This window comes from Camarhynchus parvulus, chromosome 5 (assembly GCF_901933205.1).
Source record: "Camarhynchus parvulus chromosome 5, STF_HiC, whole genome shotgun sequence".
NCBI lineage: Eukaryota > Metazoa > Chordata > Aves > Passeriformes > Thraupidae > Camarhynchus > Camarhynchus parvulus.
This window is the reverse complement of record NC_044575.1, coordinates 7,515,676-7,530,534: the sequence shown is the minus strand read 5'-3', so window position 1 is coordinate 7,530,534 and position 14,859 is coordinate 7,515,676. Positions and strand designations below refer to the sequence as shown.

The window sequence follows — 14,859 nt, the reverse complement described above, 5'->3', positions numbered from 1 at the left end:
CAGGTGATATTTATTTTACTGAATGCTTTTATATTACAGATAAGGTGGATGAAATAGTGCCAGTTTCCAAGCCATCAAGAATTGCAGACAATGCAACTGTGGACTCCAGAGTGGCAACTATAAAACAGCGGCCTTCTAGTAGATGTTTTCCTTCAGATATGAATGTGAGTGGGAGCCACAAAGCGCTGCTTTATTCCTACTAATGTATCTAATTCCTTGATTAAATAATGCCCAATGCTTTGTAAGGGAATAATTGACATTAATACTATAGCATGAACTAAAAATTAAATGCCAGAACTCTGAAATTGCATCATTCAAGTGCAGAATTTAATCTAACAAAACTTTGCAGGTAAAAAAAATAACTGTTTTTATTGCATTTTGGACATACTTTTCCATTACCCACCTTAAGCTGTTGCCTTGTAAATAATATCAACACACTCCACCTACAGCTGCTGTCCTTTCATGAGTGTCTAAACAAAGCTCAGCCTTCCCTTTCTCTCCACCTCCTCCCCAGAAATAACCTCAGATTCATTATTTTCCATAAGAATTCTCAGTGAAAGGGGTAATGGGTGAGGCATTATTTCTACATGGGAGAGACTTTCATGCTTTAATGCTGTTGGGGTTTCTGTTTGCTCTTTTGTAGTCCATGTATGAGAGACAGGGTATTGCTGTGATGACACCCACTGTCCCAGGGAGCCCTCAAGGTCCTTTTCTGGGTATACCTCGGGGTACAATGAGAAGACAAAAATCTATAGGTAAAATGCCTCTCTTGTATGGTTTTGTTCATTAGTGGCATACTTCTGGTAACTTTGGTTCTTTCCTAAAGTGTGTTTCTCCAACATCTTTACCCCAGTGAGTGGCTGTTTAATCTTTATACAAAGCTCATGAGAAAAGAAGTTTGCGTGTAAGGTGATGTGATTTCCACATTTGGCAAGTACAGAATTATATTTGGTTATTTTCTTTAGAATGTTCCCTCTAACAAGAACCAAAAGAAAAAGAGATCAGTATAAGTCTTTTGCAAAACATTAGGGCAAAATATGGTCCTTTTTTTCCCTTGTTACTTGAGGTGAAAGCATTGTAATGCTGTGTAGTTTACAAAGAAATCCTGTTGATGAAATGGACTAAAGTCCACCTTTTTTCATTTCAAATGATGGCAATAGATGTTTTTACAACAAAGAAGCAAAGGGCAGACTAAATTTGGCTTTCTTTGTTCTTGTTAGTAATTTTAGCAGTGACTTTTTCAATTTAGAAATGCATTATGCTGATGTAAAATTAGCATCCAAACTACCCCAGTATTACCCAGTTTATTTATGTTAAAAGTCATATTTGTAATGATATAATGTCATCTTTTGAAATGCAACATGATGGGGTTTTTTCCCAATAGGATCTTCACAGTCCCTTCGCTAAATTTCAATTGCATCTTAAAAATTCATTAAGTTTCTGAGTTGTTTTATTATATGCATTGTAGAGTACTGGAGCAAGGCAGAAGCAGCTCCTCTGCACAGAATATCTTCCCTGTTCAATAGTTGTCGAAGAAAATGTGCTTTTCTACAGCCACCTTGCTGATACAAAAACCCCAAACATTTGCCTATGCATCAGTTTAATTAAAATTCCATAATATCCCTTTCAATCCTGGCACCTGGGATGTCCAACAGGAAAGAATGATTATGGTGGGAATCAACCTAAAGGCCTCTTTTGGAATTTTGCATACTCCCCATTCCATGGGGAATGCACCCTGGAATTTTGGGTTGAATGGAGAAATCGTGGGGGATCCTCGTGGATGTGGCAGTGTTTTAAAAGCACTCTCTGATTTTTCAGGAATAACGGAGGAAGAGCGGCAGTTTCTGGCCCCTCCTATGCTGAAGTTTACCAGGAGTCTTTCAATGCCTGACACCTCTGAAGATATCCCACCACCACCACAGTCCTTACCTCCCTCACCACCACCACCTTCCCCCTCTCTGTACAACTCCCCCAAATCCCTGACCTCCCGGAGCTACGGAACGATCAAACCTCCATTTAACCAGAATTCAGGTGCAAAAATCTCTTTGGTTCGGCCCGAGAGCGTGGGGACGATGATCAGGGACAAAGGGATCTATTACCGGCGGGAGCTGGACCGGTACTCCCTGGACTCGGAAGACCTGTACAACCGGAGTGCCGCAGCTCAGGCCAATTTCAGGAGCAAGAGGGGCCAGATGCCGGAAAACCCCTATTCCGAGGTCGGGAAGATCGCCAGCAAAGCCGTTTACGTGCCGGCCAAGCCAGCCAGGAGGAAGGGGATGCTGGTGAAACAATCCAACGTGGAGGACAGTCCAGAAAAGACCTGCTCTATTCCAATCCCAACCATCATCGTCAAAGAGCCATCCACCAGCAGCAGCGGGAAAAGCAGCCAAGGGAGCAGCATGGAGATCGATCCTCAGTCTTCGGAGCAGCCCGGACAGCTCCGGCCTGACGACAGCCTGGGAGTCAGCAGCCCATTCGCAGCAGCCATCGCAGGGGCCGTGAGGGACAGGGAAAAGAGGCTGGAGGCGAGGCGCAATTCCCCAGCCTTCCTCTCCACAGACCTGGGAGACGAGGACGTTGGATTGACCCCACCGACACCACGGATGAGGCAGTCCAAGTTCACCGAGGAGGTGATGTTCAGCGGCGAGGATGGTTTCAGACAGCTCATGTCGCCATCTCCGATCCCCACCCCCAGGGAGCCCGAAAACCTTTTTAACAGCAGTGAGCCCAGCAGCCAGAGCGACTCAAGGACATTGAACGCTCCGTCCAAAACGAAAGGCACTGACAACAGTATGGTGGCAGCCAAGCCCACGAGCGCTCCTGGCTCGGATAGCTACGTCCACCCGGTCACAGGGAAGCTGTTGGATCCAAACTCTCCACTTGCCCTCGCGCTCTCTGCCAGGGACAGAGCCATGAAAGAGCAGACACAGCAGATTCCAGGCAAAGGGGACGCAGTCAAAACCGACCTTAACAAACCGCTTTACATCGACACCAAGCTGAGACCCAACGTGGAAACGACTTTTCCTGTTACTGCCACTGTCACCAGGCAAAATACCCGCGGCCTGTTGAGACGGCAGGAGACTGAGAACAAGTACGAGATGGATGCAGGGAAAGAAAAGAAAGCTGAGGAGAAGAAGAACATGTTGATAAACATTGTGGATACCTCGCAGCAAAAATCAGCTGGCTTGTTGATGGTGCACACAGTGGATACGGTGAAGTCAGATGATATGCCCGAGGATGAGGAGGAAAAGGGAGCTGAGATGGAGCCGAGCCCTGAGAACTCCCCGCCGGAGAGGCCAGAGGGCAGCGAGGAAGCGGAGAGCGAGCTGAGCGTCCCTGCCGCGCCCGAGCCCCCAGCTTCTCCCTGCAAAACCATCGTGGCCGCCAGCTCTGTGGATGATCCTGTCATCCTGCCTTTCCGCATCCCCCCGCCGCCCCTGGCCTCAGTGGACATCGACGAGGAGTTCCTGTTCACTGAGCCGCTGCCCCCTCCCTTGGAGTTTGCCAACAGCTTCGACATCCCTGACGACCGCGCAGTGCCCGGCTCGGCGCTGACAGACCTGATGGTGCAGAGGAAGAACGGCACCCCTTCGCCCAGCCAGCCAGCAAACTCCTTGGACGGCAAAAAGCAAGCGGGTCTCTCAAACTGTTTGCCTGCATCCTTCCTGCCACCCCCCGACAGCTTCGACAACGTCGCCGACTCCGGGATCGAGGAGGTCGACAGTCGGAGCAGCAGTGACCATCACCTAGAGACAACCAGCACTATCTCAACAGTGTCCAGCATCTCTACCTTATCCTCGGAAGGGGGGGAGAACGTGGATACTTGTACAGTCTATGCAGATGGGCAAACATTTCTGGTGGACAAACCCCCAGTACCTCCTAAGCCAAAAATGAAGCCCATAATCAACAAAAGCAATGCACTTTACAAGGATGCGCTGATCGAGGAAACTGTAGACAGCTTTGTGATCCCTCCTCCCGCTCCGCCCCCGCCTCCCATCAGTGCCCAGCCCAACCTGGCGAAAGCTGTCCCCCAAAGGACATCCAAGCTTTGGGGGGACATGCCGGAGGTGAAAAGCCCGATTCTCTCAGGCCCCAAGGCTAATGTCATTAGTGAATTGAACTCAATACTCCAGCAAATGAACAGAGAGAAATCCTCAAAGCCAGGGGAGGGATTGGAGTCGCCGACTGGAACGAAAACTGCTAGTCTCAGTACAAGGTAAAAGTAATTAAGCAAATCATTTTCCAAAAAGGCTTGATCTTTTTTTTTTTTTTTGCCATCCCTTTGCTAACTTCTCCTGTAAATCACATAGATAAAAGAAAAGTGTACTCTCTATTTGCTTAACGAATAATCTGTGTCAAACAAGAATTTCTTACACTGTCAACATTTGTGTTGCCTACATGGTAGAACAGGAGCTTTCTCAGCCTTCAACTTCAAGGTTTGCACATATCTTTCTGGTGTTTTGATGTGAATTTCTTAGATTTCTCTTTAATTTTTTTTTCTCTTTAGTTTCTTCCCTTTTAAAATGGGGTGATAATTTAATTTTTCTTCAGTCCCATGAGGTATTTTGGCTTCAAACAGGTAAAAAGTGTTTTTGCCAAGGGTTGCTTTGCATTCACTGTGTGGTCTCATTTGATTCATGCTGAGAGACCTCTCCTAATCTACTTAATCCTTAAGTATTTCAGAGAATTGCTCATTAAAATCACTTTGCACTGTCCATGTTATTACTAAACCACATCTGTATGGATTGTGGACATAATATCCTGAAATCCACAATTATTAAAATGAGAAAGCTAATTTTGTATGTTTCATTAGGAGACTGAGGTATTTCTTCTTGCAAAACCACCATACTGGCTTAGATTTTTTTAAAAAAGTGCCACCTAAGTCAATTTTATTAGAATTATTCTGATGGTTAATAAATAGCATCAGCTTTGGAAAGCTGATGTACTTTGCAAGCATGAAGATAATTTGTTTTTAAGGGAAGGGTGTCTCTGCTGATTGCAAAGATTGCTCATTCAGAAAACAGTGTGATCCACAGCCTCAGCATCACACAGTTAGATATTATTTCCTGCAGGATGGAAGTCATCAAACTGGTGACAGTGAGGGAATTCAATTTTTAAAATTGAGAAATGGGAATAAAACACAGAAATTCTGGAATTCCTCTCAGTGGCACTTGACTAAGCGGAGAAGAAATTGAGTTGGGTCTTCAGGAAAAGCTTTCATACATGAAAAAAACCCACATTATTTTTGCTAGGTGTTGATCATGTTTCTTGTAAGCCCCATGAACATGTTGTCTGTAGCTTCATGTGTATAACATTATTTATCAGCTTTTATTTTTAAACTGAAAGGTATTTCCAGGTTACAGGGGAGATCTTTAGCCATCCCTATTTTATTAGAAAATAACTGAGGCTACCGACTGCAATGCACTGTAAATATGTAAAAGTACTCTCATTGCTGAGAGCAAAATGAAAAGTAGAAGTAAATAGAAATATTTTTTTCTGTGAAAATATATTTTTAAAGGTATAAAGGGTGAGGAAAACTTGAAAAACTATAGCACTTCACTAGAGAAAAGCAAACTGTTATGTAAGCAGAAGTAGCCCCATATGTTACCTTTTAGAGGAAGAGCTGACTTAGTGTTACAAATTTATGTTGGTTTTTTTTCTATCCTTGAGGTTTTTTTTCAAACTCATCTTTGGCAAATTACTACATCTTCATTACAGAGTACAGAGGCTCAACTGCAGGGAGGAAAACCCCACCCAAAGCATTATTTCAATGGGACTGAAATCCTGCTTCTTCCCTGAAAAGTGAACACAAACACTCATCTTTGCAAGCTGGAGAGAGGATCTGGGATGTACCTGAGCCCAAAGAGCTATGAGGGGGATAAATGGGATAAGGTGGCAGTGGCAAAGAGCAGCAAAACTCCTGGCTGTCCTTTGACTGTGGGAGAAAATGACACCTCCATAGCATTCCCAATGGGAACAGGAGACAAGAGGGCTGGGTTTTGTTTCCTGTCATTTTCCAGACTGATGTGATTGCTTCTTAATTATGAGCTGGATTGGAGCTGCTAAAACCACCAGGAAAGGATTTATTTTTTAAGCAAATAATAATCCAGGAGACAGCAGAAAAGAGCCAGCAATCTACAGATGCTTGAAGTGTGTTTGAAAAGGTGCTGCAGGCAGAAGCTTTTCATCTCAACCAGGGTAAGGCAGAGAGATGGAAGTGGAGATGTTCACTTGTGGAATCAGAAGCCCCGTGGGTTTTCTTCCACTGCTTTTACTCCAGCTTTATTTCTCTAAAAGTTAAATAAATTACAGCCTTTCTAGCCCGACTGCACGACTGACACAATTTTTTTACAAAGCTGTCAAATATTATGACCAAGGAATTCCACCTTGTGAAAATTTCAAGTGTAAAAGCTAATGTTTAAATTTCAAAGGTAAAATTCCTGGAGTTCCTTGGTATTTTTTTCCCCTAATGCTCTAAAGCTTATGACAACCAATTGTTGATCTTGCAACCCTTCCCTGTGAGGTAGCATTAGAAAGGGACCAAGGAATTTTGGCTCAGAAAAATCAGGGATTCTGCTAAATTAAAGAACAACTTGTTAGCTCTGCAAACAGAGCAGTGATAATAAGTAGGCCTGTTCCTATCCTTCAGCCAAGGAGAAGGATTGGGAAGAGTTATAAATAGGAACAGCATTCACAGGCTCGCTTGGGCGGTGTTTGCAGCACAGGCAGCCTGATGAAATTAAAAATATGTATCTGCTTATGGGGCCATACATGAGATTATAGGCCAGGCTGGAATCCTAAATCCCACTGGGAGTTCTCTTTGCACAGTCAGTAGGTGCAAAACTGGGGCTCACTCAAGGCAATTGCCCTGTTAGGGTGGCCCAGGGGTGAATTAAACTACAAACAGTGAGGTAATGACTGGCTGCAGTAACCCATAAAAACACCTTCTTTGTGTGTTTTTGATAAATGGGGATTAGGGAGAGATCATTCTATGGTCCTGAACAGCATTTCTGAATTATTACATTGAAACCACCCTAAACTTGCTTTTATTCTCTGCATCTTGGTTTATCAATCATTTTCCATGGTGTATTTATAGTTTTCCCATGGTTCTTATGGAGACACTGAGCTTCAAGATTTTTAAATAGAGCATGGAAATGCTTGGCTGGAAACCATCTGCTCCTCCATCCTCAGTGGTAGTGGCCAGCCTGTGGGATAGGAAAAAGGAGCCCAGCAGGAGAAGGGAAAAGAGGAAGAAGTGAGAGGATGCCCTTGCTTACTTCGTACTAATTGAAGTGTAATTAAAGGGTTTGATCACAAAGTTCAGGAAGAGAGCTCCAGATCCCACTCCCAGTTTTGGCCACCATTTACTTTGAGGGATTATGGCCATCAGTTGTGGTGACAGAGGTTTTAATCTGGTTTATCCATGTTCTCCTGGAGGCGAGGAGGACAGGACATGTCAACCACAATAAATGCAGCAGTGCTATAAATCCACTTGAGAGGCCCCTGGCTTTTATAAGGAGCTGATGAAAGAGCAGGGCAGATGATGAAAGAAGGAGAGCAGGGCTTTCACTTTCAGAGCAGGCCCTGAGGCAGTGTGACTGAGGCAAGATAAACCTGGGGGCTGCCAGGGACACACAGCTCAGCCCCAGGGAACACAGCATCCTCCCTCCCTCGTGCCTCTGGAGCACTGATAAGGAGTAATGAACAGCAGCTCCTGCTGCTCTCCACCAGCACCACACCAAAATGATCCATGGCTTGGCCAGAAGGAGAAGCACTTCCAGTTTTTCTGTGTTTGTCCAGCTGGGTTTGCACAATCCTGTGACCTCTGGGGCACGTTGGCATCACTGCTGGTGGTGGGAAATATGATAAATGTGGGAGTTATGGAGGATGCTGTGGAATTGGGTCCTCTAGGAAGAATAACCTGCACTGGGCTGGAATAACAAGTTTTAAAAGTGAAACTGGCCGGTGATTTTGGCCATCAATGAATTAGTTTTCTTTCATGAGTATTTGGAGAAGTTCCTTATATTTTTCCACAAGCAGGTAAGGCAGAACAGAACTTAGTGGTGAGTCCTTTACAGGGAGTGATCCTACATTTGGTTTATGGTAAAGGATGCCTGGGCTTGGCAGAGGATGAAATAACTACCTTGATTTTTCACTTGCTGCTCTCCCATTAGACTCATTTTACATCGTTAACTGTTTGCCAGCCAATTTCACAGGATTGCTTGCTTTGTCAGTGATTTCTGCAGTGTTTCAGTCATTCCATTTTGTCATTTTTATTTGCTGTCATGACTGCTGTTGTCAGAGGAGGGCCATGCTGAAGTGCCATGAAGTAAGTGCCAACCATAAAGCATGGACTATTCTGTGTTGTACATTCTGCTGCTTTTTGATGCTCACCCATTGTTATTGCATTTCAGTGACTTTGGTGGTGACTGTGTTTCTCACAGTGCAGTGTGGATTAGATCATCCTAATCCAGAAATGGTAGCCATCCTAAAATGGGACGTAGGATGTCATCTCAAGGTGAAATAAAAGCCACACTCATCAGAGGAGTACTCAGAAAATGTGTTGGTAACATGAGCACATAAAAGCAGATTCCTGAATGTGTCTGAGCACCAAAACCAGGGGCAGGACTTTTCAGATATGGCCAGATTCTGCCAGATTTTGGGAGGTGGAGGGGTGGGGAGGGATGATTAATACAGTTTTACACACCTGTGTGAGGCTAAAAGTAAAGACAATCCAGCCTGTGTGGTTGTTTTGTCCTTGAAAGCTGTGGAATTCCCCCTGTTCTCCTTCCAGCTTCCCTTTCCCCTGCAGTTATCCAAGCAGAGAAGGCTGAGGCTGCCTCCTGGCCTAGCACCATCCCCTTCCTGCTGCTTTCCAGACATTTCACATGGAAACTCCTGCTCCTGCACAGACAGACCCCCACAGACCTTCCCGACTGTTCCTCACTGGCAGCAGACACGGAGCAGCTCTCAGTTCTTCTCCGCAGAATAACGCCCTTGTGAGGAGCTCTGCATCCTGCCAGTCATCATGTCAGCCCTTGCTCTTCACCTGCCCCCAAAACAGAGAATTCTTGCCTTACTCTCCTGCCATGCAATTTGCCTCTGACAACACAGTAAAATAATTAAGAGGCGAAGGCAAAGTTTGGGGTTTGTGCGACCTCCAAGATCTGTAAGAATTTAATTTCTTGCAGCACCCCTATACAGCGACTTCACTCTTGGTTTTTAAGGTGTTTTCCTTTGATACAATGGAAAAGCTGTATCAGAACCAGCAAGTCTTCTGGAAAGTTCTAGGCTAAAACAGCTCCCAGGAGCTGAGAATAATATGAGGTTTTTATTTTTCCATGGGAGCTGCTGCACTGATTTGCCTCTGATATTAAGTTAACAGTAAATTTGAACCTTGCAAATATAATTTAAAATTTAAAAGAATTTTTTGGCTACAAGCTGTGCTGATGGCTTTTATACTTGGAGGCCATGTGGTTGTGACATATAGGTTATATATTTTGATTTTAATATGAAGCAACATAATGGGCATTGCAATCAGTGCAGGCTCACAGCAGCAAATGTTTATAAATTACCACCATATGCTGATTCTAATAGAGCAACATTTATTTAAAATAATCATCGGACTTTTCACCTTTTTTTTTAATGAAGTTTGGGGTTTGGCAGGTATAATATGGATTTGACATGTTTAGCATAACAGATGATCAAATAAGGCATAAGAAATTATGATTAAAAATGATTAAAGGTCCGGAAACACCATAACACAACAAACCCTGCCTGCTCTCCAGCTGGAACCTGCTCCCTCCTTATTGACCAGGCTGCCAACCAACCATAAAATGCAAGACAGATGATGGTTTCAAGGATGTGTCTGCGCCCCAGATCACGTGGGAGATGTCATAAAATATAATTTAGGATGCATAGGAGTTACATAAATATCCTTGGGTTTGTTTTTTTCCCTTGGATTACAATTACAGTGCAGCACAAAAGAATGGAGTTGCTATGGCAGGTGGAAAAGGGGGAAAAGAACATGGGAAAGTAATCTTGGAGTGAAAGGCATGGAACTGAAAGCCTGGCAGACTTCACTGAGCTTCACCAGGGCTGTGCCCATGCCTTGAGATCTGAGCACTCTCATGGCTGAACTGAGTTGGTGTTGAAACCTCTGCAATCAGCTAAAAAAATCGTATCACTATCTCAGAGTTTTGTTTTAATAATCATCAGCCCTGAACCTCTGGCTTGGAAAAGCAAGATGCTCTCAGTTCTCCTGCTGCTCCTTGCAGCCAGTGTTTTGATCCAGGCTGACTGGAAGCAAAGGACCAGGATGCCTGGAATGCTTTGCTCACCCTGGGTATTCCTGCCCATGTGGCTGAGAAAGCTGGGGAGCACCAGGCAAGGAATACTTCAAATGAGAGCACAGAGTTTACTTTTGGGGGGTTTGTTTCTTCTGTCTTAACATCCTTTATTTAATGTCCTGAACAAGGCTGGGCAGGGAGTCTTTAAGAGGAGCAGTCTGAAGGAGAAGCAGCAAAAGTGAGTTGCAAAGCACTGAGCCTGGAGCTGTCAGTCAAGCAGTAGAAATTATCTTTCATCACCTGGAATAAAAGAAGCTGTATTTTCATCATCCATTTGATCCTGCCACAATGGGTGTAAATTCATAACCCTAATTTCTAGTATTTGCAAGACAGGAAAGTTAAGTAGAAGGGTGGTTGCAGGTAAAGATCAGGGATTCATTTCCCTATTTATACAAAGCTCATTCTTGCCATCACTAGGCTAGCACTATCTCAACCTTTCTAAAAGAAGACTTTTTTGGTTTTAAATTATATCATGCCTTAGTAATGAGTGTGAGACTCCTACTGCTGAGGTAAAGGCGGTGGAAATAACTTGTTCCCCTTGGTTAGTAGAATTTAATAGTCTCTTGCCACAGACTTTTTATTTATAAGAATGCTTAGCTCCAGCCTTGGAAGACAATGAGAGCCATTAGACGCCAAAAACATCACAGGGAACACTCCAAACCTTGCCAAGTGTTTCCTTTCTGTGTTAAGTTAGAAAGCCATAAGTGCTGGAAGCATTGCTCCTACTGGGTTTTAAGTGAAGTACCAATCTTCCAAAGAGATCCCCTGTTCCCATTGAAATCCATGGAGCAGCCTGTGGGAAATCACTGGGAATGTTGGTGTGAATTAGATGTGGGTTCTCCCAAAAGTGATTCTCAGTGCTCTTCTCATGACAGGGAGATTTATTTGAACAGGACCTGCTGGGATGTTGGCGTGGCAGAGCTGCACCTCCCTGGGCTCTGGGTTGGTGTGAAGTGCCAAAGCCCCAGGGGTGATTCAGGGAACACTCTCAGGGCTCTCCACAGGCAGCAGCCAGCCAGGGAATCGCTGTGTCCAGCTCAGGGCTGCAGTGGGGGAGAAAGGCATTAATAACCCATTTGTTAGCACTGCCCCATGTTGCCATTATCTCGTTTTTCCTTCATCTCCTTGAGTTCTTTTCTGCACAGCGGTGCAGAATTAATGCTGTGCTGGATTAATGGGAGCATTTCCATCTGACATCATGCACCCAAGCCACCCTCAGTCCTGCCCAGGCAGGACAGGCCAGGCCTGGGGCCAGTGTGGCACTCAAAAACAGAAACAGAGGGCTTCTGTCAGGGTCTGCACTGGAAATCTCAGTACAGCATCAGCCACATCATCCTCTGGACTCCATGGCATTGCTCCCAGGATAAATAAACCCTTCCTTTGGTCTGCAAGTGCTTTAAATTAGAAGGTTTTCCCAGTTGGCAGGTTATTTCTGAAGTGAAGAATGCTGGAGCTCCAGGCATCCGGGGGCTCTGTGGAGTGTCCTGAAGTGTGCACGCTGACCAGCAGGCTCTTCCCATGGGAGTGAGAGCTGTGGGGTCAAGCCTTTGATGGCATGAACAGACCCAAACCTTCTAAATTTGCTTCTGTAGCCAGCAGGCAGAAGCAGAGGGTCGTGTTCCTTCACCCACCCTGTCAGGCTGGGCATCAGAGCGAGCCTCTCAGCGAGGTTCATGCCTGCTTCATTCCTAATCTGAAACTCATTTTCTTTAGGCAGAACTTGACCCCAGCTACATCACCTCCAGTCATGCACAGGAAAAAGAATTTTGTCTGCTTAATTTTGTGGTGAAACTGCCAGAGTATAACTTCTCTGTGGAAGAAAAGATTCTGAGATGTTTTAGGCACCTTAGAAGAGCTGCTTTATGTTTAAAGCATGGATAGAAAGGGAAATAAGAGCAGCTTGTTCTATGAACTACAAACATTCTGCAAAATTCACTGAGTGAAGCCCAAAGATCCAAAAGCTAATGCTCCTGAAACTTTCCACCACTACTATTATTGGCTATATTATATGTAAAACCAGAACTGAAGGATTCCAACCCTCCATGTGGCAAAGGGAAAGTCAACTCCTGGTCGTGCTTTGCTGAAAGTACAAAGTGCTCCTGTGCTTGTTCCACTCAGCACTTCTCATTTAATTTGGGAACAGGTATTAAAAGGGGAGAGAATGTGCTCTGGAAGGTGTTTTTTCCTGGACTGCTCATAAGCAAATATTTTGTCTTTAACTGTGGCTTACCATTGGTGCTGGTTTTCTGGGAAAGAGTCAATGATACTGTTTTTGTACTTTTAGTTAAAATGTGAAACTCCCCAAGCACTGCCGTGCTGTAATGACCGCGTGCTGGTGGGGCCATGCTGGTGGCCAGCAGCTCTAACTGTGCCTGTCTGTTTGCCGTTGCAGGAGCACGGAAGTCATGAGTACTGTCTCAGGTACACGAAGTACAACAATCACTTTCACTGTCCGACCCGGAGCCAGCCAGCCGATCACACTGCAGAGCAGGTCCCCAGACTATGACAGCAGGACCTCAGGAGCAAGGCACGCTCCCAGCCCTGTGGTTTCACCAACAGAGATTAATAAAGACATCCTGCCTGCTCCTCTGACTGCTTCTGCTTCAGCCTCATCTCCTTCTCCAACTCTGTCCGATGTATTTAGCCTACCCAGCCAGCCCCCTTCTGGGGACTTATTTGGCTTGACCACAGGGCGCAGCAGGTCTCCTTCTCCCTCCATATTACAACAGCCAATCTCAAATAAGCCTTTTACAACTAAACCTGTCCACCTGTGGACTAAACCAGATGTGGCAGATTGGTTGGAAAGTCTAAACTTAGGTGAACATAAAGAAACATTTATGGACAATGAAATAGATGGCACACATTTACCAAATCTACAGAAGGAAGATCTGATAGACCTTGGAGTGACTAGAGTTGGGCACAGAATGAACATAGAAAGAGCTTTGAAGCAGCTGCTGGACAGATAAGAATAGCTATCTTGCCTCACAACCTTCTGTTGATAACTAGAGATGGGCTGGTACTGACATACCCCAAATGCCTTGTCTGTCTGCGAGTGCCAGCAAAATTGGGGGGGAGGGGGAAAACAGATGAATTCCTGGTACTCAGGAGATGTAGACTGTCTGCTACATGCCCAAACACAAACCTAAAGATGCTAAAGAAGTGGGGCCATTTTATTTCAAAGCTGTGGGGAGATGTGAGAGAGAGACAATTGTTAACTTTAAAACTCTTGACACTGCCCTTGGCTGGGACCGTTACGTGATGATTTTCTTTTAAAATTGCAAACATTTCAGGGTTTCTTTTACTGACAAAAAAAAAATTGCATTTTATTTTATTCTCCTCTTGACATTCAGTCTCCAAGCAGGCTGCCTTCCCCAGCCCTTGGTTCATTTTAAGAGGACAGGTTGCTCCATTACTGCTCAAACCCAGTTTTATCAGTAGCAGGGATATTGAGGCGGGCACAGGAGTTCATATTGCTCTTTTTTTACTGACATAGCTCCCTGATGTGTTGACAGTGAAGCTGGTTGTTCTGCTGGGGTCAGTCCAATGGTAACCTTGCTCTGTTTTACCTAGTATTTCTTTATTTCTGCAGTGGTATTTAGCACTCTTCCAAGGTGGCAGAACAAGTTCAGTGCACGCTCCATTGACGTAGGATGGTGCAGAGGTTGAGTAAAGGCTGAGGAGGGACCACACTTAGAGGTACAGCAAAGTGAAGCTAGTTTGAACCTGAGACCCCCCCAAGTTCTCAACCAGCTCAGCTGGTGCTGAGTCAAAATGTGAACTCCACGAGCCAGGACAAGCTTTGGGCACAGCTTTGGGATCTGACAGTGAGACACTGAGAGAGGCTGAGCCCTGGGAGGTGCTGCTTAATTCAGTGAGTGGTAAGTGCCTGGGTATTTTGAACAGCAGGCTGAGAAGGAAAGAGAAGAGAGATGAATGTTCCCATTGAAGTCAATGGGAAATGTGCCAGGATCTGAAGTGAGAGAGGGATTTCAGCCTGTTAGGGTGGAAATGCTTCAGATCCTTGAGAGGAGGCAGAGAGGTGATGCCAAGATGGAAAGAGCTGTCGAGTGTCTCGGGGTGCAAGGGCTGGGGAGGGATCCAGGCTCTCATTTTGTCACTGCTGGCAGGAGCTGGCTCTGGACAAGGACAGAGGGCCGGGCACTGGCCCCCAGCCCATTCCTTGGCACGAGAGGTGGGAGCACCCTGCCAGAATCCAGGGCTGGGAGTGGGGCAGACAGAACTTTCCGGGAGACTTCCGTCAGCAGGGGAGAAACACCCATGGCTGGTTCACACGGCTTTGTTAAAAAAAAATTATTATTCTTTTTTTCAACTTTCAAGTTAACAAGTCTCTCTCTGCATGTTTGAACTCCCCCTTGTAATTAACACCTCTGAATATCTGTGAGTTTTGTAGGACTTTCTGGACAGAATATTCAAGATGTTCAAGGTGGGTAAATTGGGTGTGGATGGCTAAACTGCCTCCCTACCAAACTTTCAGGTTCCCTTGCATTTT

At 45.1% G+C, this 14,859-nt stretch overlaps 1 protein-coding gene across 2 annotated transcripts in view; it reads left to right on the top strand.

Moving 5' to 3' along the window:
• The window catches only part of SHANK2 (SH3 and multiple ankyrin repeat domains 2), a 276,013-nt gene extending 261,362 nt beyond the window's left edge, over positions 1 to 14,651 (top strand). For both annotated transcript variants that reach the window (XM_030949872.1, XM_030949873.1), the window contains 4 exons: positions 40 to 164; positions 644 to 755; positions 1,819 to 4,216; positions 12,742 to 14,651. In XM_030949872.1, the coding sequence (XP_030805732.1) occupies positions 40 to 164; positions 644 to 755; positions 1,819 to 4,216; positions 12,742 to 13,315 (3,209 nt within the window). In that variant the 3' untranslated portion in view covers positions 13,316 to 14,651. The remainder of the gene's footprint in view (positions 1 to 39; positions 165 to 643; positions 756 to 1,818; positions 4,217 to 12,741) is intronic.
• Positions 14,652 to 14,859: the final 208 nt, after the last annotated feature.